Source organism: Hypanus sabinus, chromosome 11 (assembly GCF_030144855.1).
Source record: "Hypanus sabinus isolate sHypSab1 chromosome 11, sHypSab1.hap1, whole genome shotgun sequence".
Classification (NCBI taxonomy): domain Eukaryota; kingdom Metazoa; phylum Chordata; class Chondrichthyes; order Myliobatiformes; family Dasyatidae; genus Hypanus; species Hypanus sabinus.
In genome coordinates this window covers 52,594,018-52,614,338 of record NC_082716.1, presented here as the reverse complement: position 1 = coordinate 52,614,338, position 20,321 = coordinate 52,594,018, and the positions used below count along the sequence as shown (strand labels likewise).

General features: G+C 41.3%; 2 protein-coding genes across 4 annotated transcripts in view; one reads left to right on the top strand and one right to left on the bottom strand.

Moving 5' to 3' along the window:
• Positions 1-45: 45 nt before the first annotated feature.
• Positions 46-18,286, bottom strand: cpt2 (carnitine palmitoyltransferase 2). Of its 2 annotated transcripts, none has more exons than XM_059984328.1 (5): positions 17,931-18,286; positions 13,076-13,156; positions 7,733-7,839; positions 3,761-5,065; positions 46-1,664 (listed from the first exon to the last, which is right to left on the bottom strand). In XM_059984328.1, exons 1-5 carry the CDS (start codon positions 18,146-18,148, stop codon positions 1,333-1,335), a joined length of 2,043 nt encoding a protein of 680 aa, XP_059840311.1. In that variant the 5' UTR covers positions 18,149-18,286; the 3' UTR covers positions 46-1,332. The 2 variants fall into 2 exon arrangements, with proteins under 2 accessions (XP_059840311.1, XP_059840312.1); XM_059984329.1 differs by lacking the exon at positions 46-1,664 and adding an exon at positions 1,671-2,712.
• The window catches only part of slc1a7a (solute carrier family 1 member 7a), an 88,452-nt gene continuing 86,326 nt past the window's right edge, over positions 18,196-20,321 (top strand). Inside the window, exon 1 of one of the 2 annotated variants that reach the window (XM_059984330.1) lies at positions 18,196-18,336. In XM_059984330.1, coding sequence (XP_059840313.1) covers positions 18,299-18,336 — 38 coding nt within the window. In that variant the 5' untranslated portion in view covers positions 18,196-18,298. The remainder of the gene's footprint in view (positions 18,337-20,321) is intronic. The other variant, XM_059984331.1, reaches the window with a different exon arrangement.

The following is a 20,321-nucleotide window of genomic DNA, read 5'->3' as shown; positions in this document are numbered from 1 at the left end:
GTGGACATAAAAATAAATTTTAAATAAGTTCATTTATTATTGGAAGCTGCAAAGGTACATCAACCAGAGATTGTCATTCTCAAGTTTGCTCTTTGTTTCATCTTGGTTTGCAGGGCTCTGTTATACATTCCACAATGAATAACAGGACATTTGCTCATCAGATTTTCTCTTTTGCTCCAAATATCTTTAATACTGTCTGGATCAAAGAACACAGCTACTAAAAAACCAGAAGATTTAGTTGGTCTTCTGTTTTAAAAATAGACGCCTGGTATACATGAACTTTGTAACTTGCAGACTTGGTGATATTAAAGCTAAACTCTGGCGCTTGAGGCCATCAGTAGCCTCAAATACTTTTCAGCTGCTATCAAACACAAAGTAACAATACAAATTGAATATCAAAGAAATTTTAATGGAAATCTGAATGAACTTTATTTTTCATTTAAAAAAAGCAATTATAGTAAAGCAACTTCATTGCATTTTTCTTCAACATCAGTGTTAGGCTAATTGTATTTTAATTGACGCCAACATAACCAACTATAAGTACTTATCTATGACTGACTGCTTTTGATTTAAATACAAATGAACACAACATAAAGCACCTAGAAATTGCCTTGAGTTTGCATAATTAAAAGCATCACTTCAATTTTAATTCATACAAGACTTTCTGAATCATTAAATAGAATGTGAAAGGAGTATTAATCTTTGTGTAATCACCATGAAATAAATGTTACAAAATGCTTAAAAAAGGAGGCATTTTGTCTGTAGGCTTATCAAACTGACAAGGAAAAACAAGCAAAATTGAGTAAGTAGTTGCTTAGCTTGGAGTGGACTGGTGAGAGGATCAGCTTGATCCTTTGACAGTCCTTAAGATTTAGGTTGGTCAGGAAGTTACAAAATAATCTTGTCCAGTTAATGATATCAATTGTTTAAAATTGAAATAATGCTTCTGATTAAGCAAACTCAATGTGATCTGGATGGTGGCATCCGTCGGTCTCGAGAGACCATGGATCTGTGCCTGGAGTTTCCAGGGTGCAGGCCTGGGCAGGGTTGTATGGGAGACCGGCAGTTGCCCAAGCTGCAGGCCTTCCCCTCTCCATGCCACCAATGTTGTCCAAGGGAAGGGCACTAGGACCCACGCAGCTTGGCACCGGTGACGTCGCAGAGCAGTGTGTTGTTAAGTGCCTTGCATCCAAAATCTCGACAATTAAGAATAATTTTTAATTCTTTCTAATGTACTGATTAAGAGATAACATTAAAGTATAACATTTTAGGGCCTTAAGTTCTGTAACTGCAGGATAATATCAATTCACTCTCCATTTCAGTTTCTGTAACTCAGCCACTGATGGGTTGCCCTTCCAATACGTGAAAGATATCATCCAGACTTTTGCAGACACACTTAAGGAATTCCTTAGCATCTCGAGCAGGATAGCTGGAAATATTGTAACCTATCCAGTTATCATTAACACTATATCCAACTCCAAAACCATCAGGAACAACAGGTGCAAAGCCTCCTAACTGGATGGCTGTACTGGTTAGGGTGCTGGTGGAAAGAATGTTGTGTTTAATTTTAATATATGATGGATCTTGGAATAGTTCTGGCAAAGGCATTCCTTTAGATTTTGCCAGGTAACATAAGGCAAATAAATGGCGGTCAAATCCCTGAGCTGTGAGAAAAAAAACAGAAAAAAAATTAGTGGCCAATGTCAGAAAGACCCTTTTAAAAGTATGGTTGGTAGAATGTAAAATAAAAACTGCAGAAGGCAGTAACCTGGAAATACTCAGCTGGTCAAGCTAGCTTCTGTGCAGAGAGAAAATCAATTAATATAAAGGTTGATGATCTTTCATGCCATCTCTTTAAGTGTTACTGAGTATTTCCAGGATTGCTTTTATTTTTATAATAAAGTTAAAACATACAATTTGTCATGAAACACACACACAAAATGCCGGTGGAACACAGCAGGCCAGGCAGCATCTACGAGAAGCACTGTCGACATTTCGGGCCGAGACCCTTCGTCTCCTTATAGATGCTGCCTGGCCTGCTGTGTTCCACCAGCATTTTGTGTATGTTGCTTGAATTTCCAGCATCTGCAGATTTCCTCGTGTTTGAATTTGTCATGATGCAAGATTGTAGTTGGGTTTCATTTAGTAAATGGAGCAGTTTCAGTCCATGATACAGTAGTGGGTGATGATGTAGCTTTGGAAAATCTCAAAAGGCCACAAGAATAATTCTCATTTTAAAATACCAGTCACACATTCCTTTTGTAGACCCAAAGAATAGAGAAGCCTGCAGCAGATGTCCAGCTGCACAGTAAACACTGATTAACTCTGTACCCGTGAAGCTATGATGCATGCTTACAAACTACCAGTGTTATTAAATAAACATATTAGAGCAAAATAGGCTGAACTACTGGATTAATAGCTTATATGCTCTCAATGGCCACTTTATTAGGTACTTCCTGTACCTAATGAGTGCGTGTTTGTAGATCTGCTGCTGTAGCTGTGCTCATCCACTTCAAGATTTGACATATGTTCAAAGATGCTCTTCTGCACACCACCGTTGTAAAGTCCAGTTAATAAAGTTACAGTCAACTTCAATCAGTCTGGCCATTCTCCTTTGACCTCTCTCATTAACCAGGTGTTTTCACTCACAGAACAGCTGTTCAGTAGATGGTTTTTGTTTTCCACGTCATTCTCTGCAAACTTCAGAGACTGCTGTGTGAAAAAATTCAATGGAAGTTGCATGTTGGGCACCAACAATCATTACACAGTCAAAGTCACCTGGATCACATTTCTTCCCCATTCTGATGTTTGGTATGAACAACAACTGAGCCTCTTGACCGAGTCTGCATGCTTTTATGCATTGAGTTTCTGGTACATGATTGGATAATTAGATGTTTGCATTAAAGAGGTATACAGGCTTGCCTAATAAAGTAGCCACTGAGTGTCTTTTTTTTTGTTTGAAAATGGGCTAATTTCCTAGCAGGATATCTTAAGATCACCTGAAAGAACATCAAGAGGCATCAGGGCCATATCTATTACTTAAGAAGTATCACATTGAGGGGAGGCTCCAAGACTGCTGTTTAGATGCAATTTTCTTTCTGGGTCTAAATTAATATTCCACTGTGGCAACCCACTTCCTAGCGCACTCGAACTAGCTTACAAATTACCAGCGCGCCGGCATAAAGGCCAGTCCCAAAAGGGCGCCAAGTCTGCTTCACCAACAAAGGGAAAAGCCCGCGCAGGACTGTGAATACGTGCCCCCTACAGCATCCGCACGTGGGACAGGACTGTGAATACGTGCCTCCTACAGCATCCGCGCCCGGGGAGGGCGGGATCAGGGATGCTTTAAAGCGAAGCCGCGAAGTTCGAATAAAAGCTTTTTTTAATTTCAGTTTACCGACTCCGTGTCATTATTTCAGCGCTGCGTGTAGCACACCGCTACACCACCATATTTTTGTACTTTGATCACATAGTTTTAATTTAATTATAAACATTACAGCATAATTGCAGATAGCTGAACTAAGGAAATCAAGCACACTGCTTTTAAGTCACAGCCATATCTACTCTGGTAAAAAAATATATGAATAACCAGACAAACCTAATGGGCTAAGAAATCTGATTTGCTACAGCATGATTCAAATAAACATTAGTTGCAGGGGACTAGGTTCATATGGAATGTTGATAGCTGAAGGCTGCCAGTGGCTTTAAAGGTTGTAAAAACAAATCATTTCAATATCTAAGTAAGCAAATTTGAACTTACCCATTGCAGCCTCTTTGGTTAGCTGCCCATGATACTTGGAGCACTCGTCTATCATTGCCTTCAAGTCTGAGATGCTATGTTTCGAAGGCTGCCTCACAAATGCCTCACAGCACTTCTGGGTGTATATGGTGGCAGGGCGAATAGTTTCTGTACGACCATGTTTAAATGCTGCAGTGCTGCATGACTCATAAGTGGCTACTGTTTTGCCGTACTGCCTCAGAAAGCCCATTTGAAGAGAGAGTTGAGCCACTGCATCAGGACTCAGCTTCTGCTTTTTCAGGAACACTTTCCCACCTTTTTTAAATTCGGCAGCTTCGATAGTCAACGTGCTCACAGTGGTGTCAAATTTTTCTTTAGCACTCAAAATTCCTGCTTTAAGAACATCATCGAGTTTGAACTCAAGCTTCTGCACACTCTTAGAGGAGTCAATCATTGCAGGCTGTGTTGTTGGGGAAACTGCAGGCCGCGTGGTCGTGTCTTTGAAAACTTCATTCTGTAAACGCAGGACAGCGACGCCGTCCCCCCATGAATGTTCAAAGTTCACACCTGCAGTGCCATCTTTGGTTAATATGAAAGTGAACGATTTGTCATACCAGCGGTTGAGGCCATTTCCATGAAGCATGTTATGGGAGAGCTCAAGGTGGTCTTTGATGATAATGTCATCAAGGCAAACACAGAAGACAGCAGAATCTATTTTATTTAATGCCTCTTTATTCCCAGCCTCCAATAGTCTCTGTCTTAGAGAGGACCAGACATCCCGATTCTCACTCGTCAAATACCCAAGTGGAAATTCAGGAGGGGGACTGAAATCAGACAAAATATACTGGAAATGTGCCAGGATTTCAGAAGGCTTTGTGATCCTTCCATCTTGATCAATAACATCAAATATATAGAAATGTCCATTTCTCATCACCAGCAAGTGCTTGCCACTTTTATTTGTAAGAAGCTCATCTCGAATTGGTCTGGGAATACGAGTGGAATTGAAGAGTCTGTAGTACTGAGACATATCAAGTGGATAGGCATTAACCATATAGGCACCATACCATGAAACAGAAGTGGGAACAAAGCGAATGATATTCTTGAAAAGAGCTGTGTCACTTTTAGCAGGATTGAGGTGGAAAATTTCAGGTTCGAGTAAACCTGCACGAAAAGTCTTCATGAAACGTACTGCAGACACTGTCAGGTTGGTTGCCCGAATTAGCTGATTATTGTATGCAGGATTTGGATCAGGATTAAACGACATAAAGGGGTTAAAATTCAGGACCACTGATTCACGGGCACTTAGGTACATGTCAAACCATGGTCCTAAAAATAATGAGAAAAAATAATTCTAAAAGCTCTGAATATATTAAACATTAAAACATAATGTGTCCCATATGAAACTTCTCATTTGCTTATCCAGTTTGTTTAATTTTTTTTTAATCTACTAATAGGTAAATCACCCAAACAAAATTCTCCACACAATTCCTCACAAGTGTTGTTATAAGATTCCATGGACCCCTATCGATATTGTTTATTAATATACAATATCATATTGACTGTACTGGCCATATCAAGTTAAATTTGATACTATCCTTGTTTACTTAGGTAAGCGCTTACCATTCTGAGATCACTGAATAATTAAAGGAAAATCTGCCACTTTTTCCTTTACCCTAAACTAGGGATCCCAAGTCCAATTCAGGCATTTCTACCAATTCAGAAAAACAAATTGCTGAAGGAGCTCATCAGATCAGGCAGAATCCGTGGAGTAAAGGGACCATTGATTAGTGGTGGGGGTGGGGGAAGGGGTGATGAACAAACCTGCAAGACATGAAGTGCATGTGGTCCCTGCCTGCTAAAGCAGAAAGGAGTGCAGAGAGGAAGGTGAGACTGGTGGCAGGATCGTGCTGCAGCTGGAATAAGTTACCAAGAATGATGTACAGGATGCAGAGGCTGGTGGGGTGAAAGGTAAGATCCAAGAGAGTGCTAGCTCTGTTGGGGCAAGAATCCTCCTGCAGTTTGATTTTGTGCCCAGATCCCAGTATATGCAATCTCTTATATCTTCAGAAGTCAACTAATATTACATAGACCAGAACTTGAAGACATTTATATCAATCATAATTCCTACTACAATTATTCACTACGCCATCGGGTAGAAAAGCTGCAATAATTCATCTATTGTACACTGTAACAAGAAACATTATGTAAATGATTTTAAAAATCAAACTCAATCAAGTGGCAAGACAAATAATATATATTTTCAGATTCTCACCAATTAACAGGTTTGTTTCAAACTGGCAAAAAGGACAATTATTATAGCAAATACAAAGTAGCAGTATTTAGATCATTCTTCCAGTTACAGTTGCAGGAAAAAGTTTGTGAACCCTTTACAATTACCTGGTTTTCTGTATTAATTACTCATAAAGTGTGGTCTGATTTTAATATAAGTTGCAATAATAGACAAACACAATCTGCCTAAACTAATAACAAACAGTTGTACTGCTTCTCATCATTACTGAGTACATCATTTAAACAATCACAGTCTAGGTTCAAAAAGGTATCTGAACCTTTGGGGTAATGCCTTCCACAAAAGCTATTTGGAGTCAGGTGCTCCAATCAATGAATTGAGATTGGAGGTGCAGGTTATAGAGGTGCGCTGCCCTTTAAAAAAGACACACAAAGTCAGGCTACTGACAGAGCCTGCACTTCTCAAGAAAGATATCTTTAAGTGTACCATGCCTTAATCAAAACAACTTTCAGAGGACCTTAGAAGAAGAATTGTAGATGTGCATGAAGCTGACAAAACGTTACAAAAGCACTTCTAAAGGCCTCAGTGTTCATTAGTCCACAGTGGGAGAAACTGTCTCCAAATAGAGGAAATTCAATACCATTGTTACTCTCCGTAGGAGCAAGTGTCCTGCAAGGTTCACACCAAGAGCACAATGTGCAATGCTGAAGGAGATGAATAAGAATCCAAGGGTAACAGCAAAAAACCTGCAGTAATCTCTAAAGCTTACTAAAGTCTCTGTTCATGAGTCCACTATAAAAAAAACACTGAAGAATGGTGTTCATGGAAGGACACTATGAAAGAAACCACTGCTCTCCACGAATAAACGTTGCTGCACATCTCAAGTTTGCTAAGACCACTTGGATGTTCCACAGTGCTTCTAGGACAATGTTCTGTGGACTGATGAGACAAAAGTTGAGCTTTTTAGCAGAAATGCGCACTAGTATGATTAGAGGAAAAAGGGCACTGTACAACAACACCAAAGCCTTATAACAACTGTGAAGCATGGTGGAAGGAGCATTATAATCTGGGGCTGTTTTGCTGCCTCAGGGCTTGGACAACTTGTAATTGTTGAGGGAACAATGAATTCAAAATTTTATCACCATTTCACAGGAGAACGCCAGGGTAGCAGTCTGTCACCTGAAGCTTAATAGAAATGGGATGATGCAACAAGACAATGATCTGAAACACAACAGTAAACAACAGAATAATTTAAATAGAAGAAAATTCATGTTTTGAAATGGCCAAGTCAAGGTCCAGATTTTAACCAATTGAGATGCTGTGGCATGACCTGTTGAGAGCTGGTCATGCAAGGTATCCCAGGAATATTGAAACAGTTAATTGAACTGAAACAGTTTTGTATGGAGGAATGGTCAGTTACTGAAAGCAAAGATTCACATACTTTTTTCAACAGATATTGCAATATTGGATCATTTTTCACATTACATAAATGAATATGTATAATGTTTTTGTGTTATTTATTTAATTTAGTTCTCTTTGTCTACTTTTAGAACTTGGCATGAAGATCTGATCACATTTTAAGTTATATTTATGAAGAAATAGAGAAAATTCTAAAGGGTTCACAAACTTTCTAGCACCACTGTAAGATACAAAAGAGATCGTCCCTTCAGAACAATGATAGCAGGCAAAGGTTTGTTCTTTCATTTTGCGATAACAGTTCAGATCAAACAGCTTGAGGATCTCACCCGAAATGTAACTGGTATGTTTGTTTTTTTTGTCCTGAGCCAAAAGTTCTTCGTGTAATTGTTTACCAACCCCCTGTTCAAAATCGTGAGCCACCTTTTCTGTTCTCCTGTAACAAAGAAAAAGCATATAATGTGGGCAGATGTGCACATAATCAGGCCGAGCAAGGGGCCACTTGGCATGGATATTAAAATATTTGATCTGTTAAATGCCACTGTTGCCAGATCTAAAATCAGAAACACAGTAAAGCCCACAGATAGAACTCCAATGTTTGCTTACCCAAAGACATCTCTTATGCCTTAAAATGTCTAGACAGTTCAAAGAGTAGACAGTTCCCTGTTCAGTTGCAAACATTAGCTGTTTAAAGAAAGATTATGCTTCAAGAGTTAATGATGATTTTATTTATTTTTTCCATCTTTTTAGCAGCACATTAAAGCTGCAAAACAAGCATCTTTCTTAATCTGATGCCTACGTCTTATGAAGATTTTGACTCCTACATGAGTATGTCCAAGGTGCTACAAGCTCTCTGGTGCTTCAAGATGGCTACTTTCCCTGCATGCCCACACACTGAAGACCAGGATAGTCTTCCATAAGTTACCTGCTGTCAAGCCAGATTCAATTCTCACCAAACGAAGATGGTTGTGGTTAGTGCAGAAGATTGGTAATCGATACAGTGGGATATAGATCGGTTACAGATATGGGTGAAGAAATGGCAGATAGAGTTTAACTCAGCTAAACGTGAAGAGTTGCACCTCTCTTAAGAGTTGATGAGCAGAGGGATCTTGAAAGTTCATAGCTCCTCGAAAGTGGCTACACAGACTGATAGGGCCGCTATAGGTCATATATGGCTTCATTAGTCAAGGCTTGAGTTCAAAAGCCAGAAAGTTATGTTGTGGCTTTATAAAACTCTAGTTAGGCCACATTTGGAGTATTGCATACAATTCTGGTCGCCACCCCATTATAGGAAGAAGGTTGAGACTTTGGAAGAATGCAGAAGAGGTTAACCAGAATGCTGCCTGTATTAGAGGGCCTGTGCTATAACGAGAGGATGGACAAACATGGGTTGTTTTCTCTGGAGTGGCAGAGGCTGAGCGAAAATCTGATGGAGGTTTATAAGACCATGAGAGGCATAGAGTAGACAGACAATATCTTTTTCCCAGGGTTGAAATGTCTAATAGCAGAAGGAAGGCTCTACAACAGGCAATCAAAACTACCCAACACATCACTGGCAAAAGCCTGCCCATTAAGGACATATAAGGAAAAATGTCAAAAAAGGGCCTGTGACATCATGAAGGATTCAACACACTCTGTTCATGGACTGTTTGTCCAATCCCTTTAGGATGGAGGCTATACAGCATCCACGCCAGGACCACCAGACTAAAAAACAGAGACTTCCTCAAGCAGTAAAGCCAATCAACACCTCCACCCACTAACTCCACCACTACTTTATTATTTTCCACCAGTCACCTTGTGCACCATCTCGCGTCACTTTATGGATATACAATCAATGTATACAAACCAGCTTATCTACTTATATTTATTATGTGTTTTTTTTATTATTGTTTTTTTTTCTCTTTCATGGGTTTTTTGTGCTGCATCAGATCCAGAGTAACAATTATTTTGTTCTCCTTACATCTGTGAACAGGAAAAGACATTAAATAATCTTGGAATGTATTTAAGTTTAGAAGGGGTAAGTCAAGGGAGATGTGAGGGGCAAGAACTTTTCACACAGGGTGGTGGCAGGGAGAGATACATTAGGAATTTTTAAGAGAGGTTTAGATAGGCTCCTGAATGTGAGGGAAATGAAATGTACATTCTGTAGGTAGAAGGGATTAGTTTAATTGGCCATTTGATTATTAATTTAATCGGCTTGGCGCAACGTTGTGGGCTGAGAGGCCTGTTCCTGTGCTATACTGTATGTTCTATGGCTGTAGATATACAACTCTTGCAGTGCATTTGGTGAATATATAGAGACAGAAATCAGTATTACCATTCTAGTCTGGGAACACAAAAGCTTTTTGTGTTATCCATTTACCATCTTATTAAGAAAAGATGACTTAACAAAATAGGTTGCAATTTTTTTTAGTTTCAAAATTATAACAAATTAATTTTGAAGCTATAGAAGTAAACCAATATCTAGTAATATAGAGGTGCATATACTGTAGAAATCAATGATTTGTGCAAAAACCACTCAATTGCTGACTGCATTGTATAAAATGAGACCTACACTCAGCACACCAGGATGATTCTAGTCCATTCCCAGTTAAATTATCTCAGCTGAGGCTTTTCAACTTCATGTGAAAGGAAGGGGAAACTCTGCCAGCATTCACATGTCCTGATCATTGTTCACTGATCTCTATTGGAGGGAGAGTATACGAGTTGGTTAAGGCTAGACTGGGTTTGGAATTTGACCAACCCAACAACCCAACCGTACATTATCAAGGTTCACTGGTAGTTGAAGAGAGAGATGTATAACTGTTTCTGACATTATCCCATTCCAAGTAACTTCAAAATTAAACACAGTATCGGACAAACAAAAAGCCAGTTAATATTTTAAATGGTGTTGCTTAGAAGAGGAGTGTTGGCGGCGGAGAATACTCCCTTGGTCAAATGGTGTCATTAAAAAATTTAAAAAAGATTAAACTATTAGTTTTATTTGTCACACGTAACATAGAGTAAAATGTGCTATTTTGTGTAAATGAATAACACAGCCCAAGGTTTGTGCTGGTGTCAGTCTGCAAGTGTTGCCATGCCACAACTCACTAACCATAACCATACGACTTTGGATTGTGGGAACAGGAGCACCTTATGGTCATGAGAAGAACAGACCAACTCCTTACAGATAGCAGCGGGAATTGAACCAACTGGTGATTTGATTGCTGATGCTGTAAAGTAATTGCACTAACTGCTATGCTACCGTACCGCTCAATGTCAGATCTTACAGCACTTATGCATTTAAATAAATATTATCAACAGGTAAAGAAGTGGATATCTTTTGACCATCTGTATTGCTTTGGTACCCCATTCAGGAGCCAGTCTGTAACTATTGGTCAATCCATATCTTTCCAAATAATTAAGTCAAAATATTAATGTACGAACACTATCTTTGTGAAGAAGCTTGAAAGTAATAATGAAACAAGTATATGCCTACCCTAATTCCTTCCTTCACTTTCGTCTCCCCAATACAAAGCACATACTTGTCTCTCCATGTTCCCAAACTGCAATCCATACATGACCTTTGTGAAGACTTAAAACACTTGTTCAGTGCGCATTTGAGTGATCTCTCACCTCCTCTACACTTGGGGAAAAGGCTGCATTTCTACATCCCACCCCTCTACAATGCTGACTCATAGTTCCTACTCTGTAGCATACTAAGCTTTGTCCTACACTGAACTTATAACATAATTTCAACAAATAAGCTATACCTATATCATAAACAGTAGGAGGGTATTACGCTTGAAAGATAAAAACAAGTTAAAATCTGTATCAGGTTATTTTGATACAATGCGTAAAATAAATGTTATGCAAATTTCTGGATTGTCCATGTCTTTGTATCCATATATTATCGTGGTCTCAATAGGAATTCGCTCCCAGATGAGCTAAGCTCCTTTTATGCACATGTCAAAAGGGAGAATAAAATTACACACGTGCGAGTCCCTACAGAATCCCTGTGATCTCCCTCTTGGAGGCCAGCGTCAGAACATCTTTCATGAGGGTGAACAAGGACTCAGGCCCTGATGATGAACCTGGTAATGTAATGAAAACCTGTGCCAACCATCTGGCTGGAGTATTCCAGGACATCTTCAATCCTTCATGAGATTCTCACCTGCTTTAGTGGCCCAGGAGAGCAGGGTGAGCTGCCTCAACAACTATCAGCTGGACTCACATCGATTAGGGTGAAGAGCTCTGAGAGGTTGGTTTTGACCCACTGCAATCTGCCTATCACCACAATAGGTCTACAGTTGACGCAATCTCACTGGCTCTCCACTGGGCCTTGGATTTCCTGGCCAATAGCAATACCTATATCTGCCTGCTGTTTATTGAATACAGCTAAGTGTTTAACACAATCATACCCTCAGTACTAATTAACAAGCTCCAAAACCTGGGCCTTGCACCCGCCACTGAAACTGGACCCTTGCCTTCCTCGTCAGGAGACGATGGTCAATGCGGATCGGAAATAACACCTTCTCCTCAGTAATAATCAACAATGGCGCACCGCAGGGTGGTACTGCTCTGTTCTCTCTACAGCCGTGTCTGTCTCTAGCCACAGCTCAAACAACATCTATAAATTAGCGAATAACAACTATTGCCGGAAGAATTTCAGATGATGAAGAGAGGGCACATAGGAGTGAGGCAGATCAGCTGGTTGAGTGGTGTTGCAACAGCAACCTTGCACTCAATGTCAGGAACTGATTGTGCACTTCGGGAAGGGGAGGTCAAGGGAACGCACACCGGCCTTCACTGAGGGATCTGCAGCGGAAAGGGTGAGCTTTTTCAAGTTCCTGGGTGCCAACAACTCTGAAGGCCTATCCTGAGCCCAACGTATGGAAGCAATTACAAAGGCGGCACATTATCGGCTATATTGCATTAGAAGTTCAAGGGGACTAAATGACACCAAAGACTCCTGCAAATTTCTACCAATGTACCATGGAGAATGTTCCAACTGGCTGCATTGACGTGTGGTATGGAGCGGCCACAGCACAGGATCAGAAAAGGGTGCAGAAAGTTTCAAGTTCGAATAGCTCCATCATGGATGCTGGCCTCCCCTGCACCGAGGACCTCTTCAGAAGATAATGTCTCAAAAAGCGACATCCATCATTAAGGACCCCCATCACACAGGACATACCCTCTTCTCATTGCTACCATCAAGGAGGAAGTACAGGAGCCTGAAGACACACACTCAATGCTTAGGAACAGATTCTTCCCCTCCACCAGATTTCTGAACGGACAATGAACACTATCTCACTAATTTTTTTTGCTCTCTCTTTTCACTACATACTTAATTATATCTTTCTTATTGTAATTTATAGATTTTATTATCTTGTATTGCAGTGTACTGCTGCCGCAAAACAACAAATTTCACAATACACGTCAGTGATAGCAAACCAGATTCTAATTCCAGTTAGATTATCATACCTTGTGCCTTTAAATACTTGCACATTTGATCAGATATGGTAGCTACTAATAATTATGCAAAGAGGCTGAAGAGGCAAATTCCAAGAACACCATATACATTAAAATACTGGAAAACACTCAAATCAAAACACTGGGTGTTTACTTCTTTGCATTACAAAGTTGACATAACATTTCTAAACTATCAGCCAATTAAAATTTTATTTACTTACCTATATTGGTCATTATCTAAAAGTGGTCTCTGTGCATTCAGGTAACGGCGGACTGTATCCTGCAGCTTTGGAACAGGTAATCTTTGGGATAAAGATAGTAAATTAGGAAGTAGCTCAGGAACACAGCCTAAAGCTGCAGGGTAATTAGTTTTCAAATTGAAATATAATGTACATAATTTTCAATTTTCATTTATACTGCTGTATAAAATATCACTTATTAATACTCAGTATAGTGTGAAGGTCCTGTAGGCTTATATATTATACAAAGTGTTGCTTGGCATCAAAGCCATAGCTTGATGCACTGGGGAGATTATTATGATGTGAGACTTTTATGAAGCATTTGTCACCATAACAATCTTCAGTTAAAGAATTATTATGTCAACACCTGACATTATGATCATTACAAAGATTTCTTCAAAATGATTTATATCGCTTGAAGTTCAATTTAAAACTCATATCCAATTTACACACACAAAATGCTGGAGGAACTTAGCAGTCCAGGCAGCATCTATGGAAAAGAGTACAGTTGTTTTGTGCCGAGTGAGTCCTGCCGAAGGGTTTTGTCCCAAAACGTAAACTGTACTTTTATCCATAGATGCTGTGTGGCTTGCTGAGTTCCTCCAGCATTTTGTGTGCTACTTGGCTTTCCAGCACCTGCAGTTTTTCTCTTGTTTGTGATTGGGTCACACTCAATTTGTTATTTTTTCCCCAGTTCAAACAGGCAATAACGGCAAAACACCATTTTGATATCCAATGATGGCCACTGGGAATTGCTCCTACCTGAAGATTTCATCACATGACATCCACTTTAATAATTCTGAGGAAGGATCATAGCATTGGGCAGTCAACATCATTATCAAGGAACTCTTGGCTCAGGAAAGGAATGAGGGTGTGTTCTGAGTGTTACAGGCTGTTATAGCAAGTACAAGTAAAAAACTTCTAAGACCAGCAAGGAGTTGAGTATGTACCTATACCATACATGCAAAAAAACAATCAATAATAAAACGTATGGAAACCATTCCACACTCCAGTGATGGTCTGAGCAATCTATTAATACTAATCTCATTTTCAGATAAACATAACAATCCTATGAAAATTCAAAATTCTAGTGGAATTTGTGAAGCCAGCAAATACAAGAACATCAGAATTAGGAGGAGAAGCATCTAGCCCTTCAAATCTGCTCCACCATTCAATGCTGATCTTCCACTTCAATGCTGGAAAATGGTACTACCTCCATTGTTTTTAATTCACTTCATGTCCAGAAATCTATCAAACGAAACGTCCATAGCCCTCCTGAGATGTGGAGAAGAGAAGGAATTTCTGAGTGAGGAAATTTTACCTCATCGCGAATTACCTTGTTTTGAGGTTGTGCTTAATTTCTGGATACCTCAACCTAGGAAAACAATCCTCCTGCAATAAGCTTATCTAGCTCAGTGTGGATTTTGTAAATCTCAATGAGATCACTTTATGTAGGCATGCTGCCAGTGACTAGTGGTGTTCTGCACTGTTCGGTGTTGGGGGTGGTTCTTTCATGTTATTTTAGGTGACAGAATTGAAGGCTTTATGACCAGGTTTGCAGATGATAAGAAGAGAGGTGGAGTGACAGGAGTGTTAAAGAATCAGGGCGTCCACAGAAGGACTTGGACAAATTGGGCCAATGGGCAAAGACATGGCAGATGGAATATAGTGTAGAGAAGTGTATGGTCATGCACTCCGGTGGAAAGAATAAAGGTGTAGACTTTTTTTTTAAAATAAATGGGGAGAAAATTCAGAAATCAGAGGTGTAAAGGAACTTGGGAGCCCCTTGTACAGGATCCCCTAAAGGCTAACATTCAGGTTGAGTCAGCAGTAAGGAAGGCAAAATTCAATGTTTGCATTAATTTCAAGAGGACTAGAATATGAAAGCAAGGATCTAATGCTGAAGCTTTATAAGACATTGGTCAGACCAGACTTGGAGTTCTGTGTGCAGTTTATGGCTCCTTTTCTAAGAAAGCATGTGTTGGCATTGGAGGGGGTCCTGATGATGTTCATAAGAAAGATCTGGGGAATGAAAGGGTTAACATGGGTCTGTACTCATTGCAGTTTAGAAGAATGTGGGAGATCTCATTGAAACCTATTGAATACCGAAAGGCCTACATAGAGTGGACATGGAGAAGATGGTTCTTACAGTGGGAGGTCTAGGACCAGAGGGCAAGGCCTCAGATTACAAGGACGTCTCTTTCGAACAAAGATGAATATCTTTAGCCAGAAGGTGATGCCTGGCACAACTGGCAGGTGTGTCTGCCAGATGAGCTAAATTGTTTTTTTCTCTTACGCTCGATTTGAAGTTGTCAACACGTATGAGCCGTTGTTGCAACCTGCATCTTGGTTATCGCAAGACTGAAGTACACAGGTGTTTCCAACGAGTGGACAGTCACAAAGCTGCGGGACGGGACGGCATCCCAGGCTGGGTACTCAGACTGTGTGCAGGACAACTGACAGATGAGTTTACAGACAATTACAGACTCTCTCCCAGAGTACAGTGCCTTCCTGCTTCAAAACATCCATCATTGCTCCAGTGCCTAAAAAGACCAAGGTAACACGTCTAAGCGACTGGCATCTTGTCGCACACAACTGAATAGTAATTTAATGCTTTGAGAGGTTGGTCAAGGATTACATCTGCAGCTTGCTATCACCCACACTGGACCCCCTACAATTCGCCTACTGACACAACCAATCAACAGATGACACAATAGCCTCAGCTCTAAATACCGTCCTTACACACCTGGAGAAGAAGGATGCTTACGTGAGAATGCTGTTCTTGGATACAAGAAGCTCAGACTTCACCCTTCACCCTGCCTTGTGTAGCTGGATTTTGGACTTCCTGTCAGATCACCAGCAAATTGTAAGAGGGGGGTCCCTCACCTCTGCCCCCTGACAACACGGGTGCCCCTCAGGGCTGTGTACGAAGCCCCCCCCCTTTTACTTTGTATATCCATGACTGTGCCGCCACCCACAGCTCCAATCTGCTAATTAAATTTGCTGTCAACACTATACTGATTAGTCTAATCTCAAATAATAATGAGGCAGCCTACAGGGAAGAAGTCATCACCCTGACACAGTGGTGTCAGGAAAACAACCTCTTCCTCAATGTCGCAAAAACAAAGGAGCTGGTTGTGGATTAGAGGAGGAATGGAGACAGGTTAACCCCTATTGACATCAATGGATCTGGGGCTGAGAGTGTGAACAACTTTTAAGGTCCTTGAGACAAACATCACTGAGGCCTCACATGGTCTGTACATACCAGGTGTGTGGTGAAGAAGGCACAATAATGCCTCTTTCACCTCTGACAGTTGAAGAAGTTTGGTATGGGCCCCCAAAACCTAATAACTTTCTACAGGGGCACAACTCAGAGCATCCTGACTGGCTGCATCACTGTCTGGTATGGGAACTGTACTTAAGTCAATTGCAGGACTCTGTAGAGAGTGGTGCAGACAGCCCAGAGCATTTGTAGATGTGAACTTCCCATTATTCAGGTCATTTACAAAGACAGGTGTGTAAAAAGGGGCTGAAGGATCATTGGGGACCCGAGTCACCCCAACCACAAACTGTTCCAGCAGCTACCATCCAGGAAACAGTACCACAGCATTAAAGCCAGGAGCAACAGGGTCCAGGACAGCTTCTTCCACCAGGCCATCAGACTGATTAATTCATGCTGATGCAACAGTATTTCTATGTCATCCTGTTCTACATACTATTTATTACAAATTACTATAAATTGCACACTTAGACAGACGTAATGTAAAGAGTAGTATATGAAGGATGTAAGTCAATTCAATTCAGTGATAAATCTATGGAATTCATTGCCACAGACGGCTGTGAGGGCCAAGTTTTTGGGCATATTTAAAGCGAAGGTTGATAAGTTCTCCAGTAGAACGAGTGTCAGACTACAGAGAGAAGGCGGGGGTTGAGAGGGAGAATATATCAGCCATAATGGAGTGATGGAACAGACATGAAGGGCCAAATGGCCTAATTCTGCTCTTATGTCTTATGCCAAACAGGAAGATCCAATGCTTGTTGTTCCCAGTGGTATGCCTCAATGCTTAAAGTTTTTAGAGGGATGTTCTGAGAGTTTTTGAATCTTTTTTCTGTCTACCATGTGATCAATTTGCCCTGTCAGTTCTCCATAAATGTAAGTAATAAAGGTGAACTATCATTTCTCTTCCCATTTCCTTGCTGCACCTGTACATTTGTTTTTAACTGCATGCACCTTCGTTTATACCTCAAAATTTCTTAAATTTTCCATCATGGTTAGGACATTTTGAAGTCCATGACTCACAATTTTCTAATATTCTATTTCCATGTTCTCATTCACTTTGCAAAATATCCAAATTGAAATCTCTTTGCAGCCTTCTCCTTTATTTATATCTACTTTTGTAGCACTAGAAAGCTAGGAAATAAAATATTTGGGCTTCTCGGTCATTGATGTGTATTGCATATAGCTTGGTCACAAACACCAATTCCTGGCCACGGGAAAGCAGTGTGCAAAAGACCCATTTATTCCCTGCAAACTTATTTTAAGCGGATTCATAATTGTAACCAGCTTACAGCAGCAATAGTATATTTGCCTAACCTTGCAGATTATAGTCAGGAGCTTCGGGATACAAATGATACAGGCAAACTGTAACAACTCGGTGAAAATGAAGCTTTCACAACTTGGGTAATGTTTTCCAGCAACTTTCACTCCAAAACCCGTTCAAAGTGCAACAAACGCGCAGTTCAAAAGCTCGGGTGTTTTGCAAGTTGCCCTTTCACCCAGCAGTCCACTAAGCAAAAAAAAACCTGCACCAAGGCACGGGAGGGAACTGACACTAACCGCGGGAGGCTCTTCTGGAAGTGGTTGGTGGGGACGATGCTTTCGTGCAGATAGTCGGGGTCGGGGCTGCAGCTGCTCGCCCGCTGCACACATCCGCCGCCGCCGACCGGAGCCCGCACTGTGATGCCGACCCGGGCTCGGCACTGCCCGGCCGGAGACGCTACCCACCCCAGTTCGCTCAGCCTGCTGACCGCAGGCGAAAGTCGTAAGGCAGCCATCACAGCCGGAGATCACAAGCACTGATGCAAGCTACCAAAGAAACCCGATTTAACAAGTAGCGGTTCGATCTCACTCGCCCTCCTGGATTCCCGGGAAGTTCCGGACTCCAGCCCAGTAAATGCAGGAAGTGACGAGAGGGAAGGGCGGGTATGGAGGAGTCCATGGCAACGTTGCACTCTGAGCTGAGGTGGGGGAAATACTGACCTGCTCTGTTACCCGTTACCCTCCTCCGTCTGGTCCTCACTCGACAATTTCTTTTTAGGCTCCCCCCACTTTCTCCAAACTCAAGGTGAAGTCATGGGCTCCAGCTATGGCCGCCTTCTAGTTGTCTACGAGGTGCAATGGTCCATGTTCCAGGCCTCCCCCGATAATGCTCCCCAGCTCTTTGCGCTACGTTGACGACTGCATTGGTGCTCTTTCCTGCACCCCTGCTGAACGCGCCAATTTCAACAATTTTGCCCTTAAATCCACGGTCCATTTCTGACACCTTTCTAGATCTTGCTGTCACTAGAGACAAACTATCTACCGATGTCTTTTATAAACCTACCAATTCCTACGGCTGTTATAATTATACCTCTTCCCAATCTATATCCTGTAAAACTGCTATTCCCTTTTCTCAGTTCCTTTGTTTCTGCCACTTCATTTCCCAGGATGAGGCTTTCCAAGATATCAGACATGTCCTCCTCCTTCAGAGAACAGGGTTTCCCGTCCTCCATGGTTGATGCTGCCCTCACCCACATCGCCTCCATTTCCTGGACTCGCCCTTGCCCTCATCTCCTCTATTACCTGGACCCACCCTCACCCCATCATCCTGCCACCTTAACAGGTATAGAATTCCTCTTGTTCTTCCCTACCACCCCATGAGCCTCTGCATCCGGCATATCATTCTATGCAACTTTCACTATCTTCAACAGGACCCTACCACCAAATGTATATTTTTATCTAATGACTCCACTTACCACAGCAATTTCTCCCTCTGTAATTCCCCTGTCCGTTTGTTCCCTAAACCCCCACCCCACCACCACTAATTTTCCTCCTGGCATTTATCCCTGCAAGCCGAAATGTTGCACCTGCCTATTCACCTCCTTTCAGGGCCCCAACAGTCCTCCCAGATGAGGCAACACTTCACCTGTGAATTTTTGGGGTCATTTACTAAATCTGGTGGTCTCGATGCAGCTTCCTCTTCATTGGTGAGACCCACCCAGCATAGATTGCTTTGTCGAGCACCTTTGCTCCATTCACAAAAAGCAAGATTTCCTGTTGGCCAACCACTTAATACCTATCCCCATTTCCATTTTGACATGTTGGTCCATGGCCTCCTGTACTGCCACGATTAACCCACTTGGCTTCACCTATCACCTTCTAGCTTGTACTCCTCTTCCTCTCTCCACCTTATTCTGGCTTCTTCCCCCTTCCTCTCCAGTCCTGATGAAGGGTCGTGGCCTGAAACATCAACTGTTTATTTATTTCCATAGAAGCTGCCTGACCTGCTGAGCTATACCAGCATTTTGTGTGTGTTTCACTGGGATAGAATGATGTGACTATCAATTTCAGGGTACTGTACACTAGTCATATACAAGGGGTACCTCAAATAACCTTGTCACCGTTTCTATCTCTACACCACTCTAATGACAGGACCATCCATCCAAAAGATTGACTCTGTTTCTTTCTCCAGAGCTGCTGCCCAACCTGCGGAGCAGACAGCATTTATTTTCCCTTTCTGAAAATGCAGACTGAGTTACCGCGGAACTCTTTTATTCAATTCATACAGTTTACCTCAACTTCTCAATTTCCTGTTGCCTTAATTCTCCATTCCACTTTGTCTTGTACCTTGAGTGTGCTTTCATCAAAGCCCAGTGTAGTTTTGAGGAATGTCATCTACTACCTAGTCAAGGTCCAATTCTTAGAGTATAACCTTCAACTCTGCCTTCTCAGATATCAAACTTTTGAAGACTCTCAGAAAGAACCATTTTACATCCAAGTTCCAGCATTATTTTTTTTTTTATTTTTATTAATCATCTTCTTCCATTTGGATCTCTTCATGCTCTCAACATGGCATCACTTCAATCTGGACCTTTCAGTCTTCCCTCATCCCAACCCAATCTTGCCACAGATATTCCTTTTGTTCTCTCCACCCCTCACCTTTCTCTGTAACAAAGTAGATATGATTTC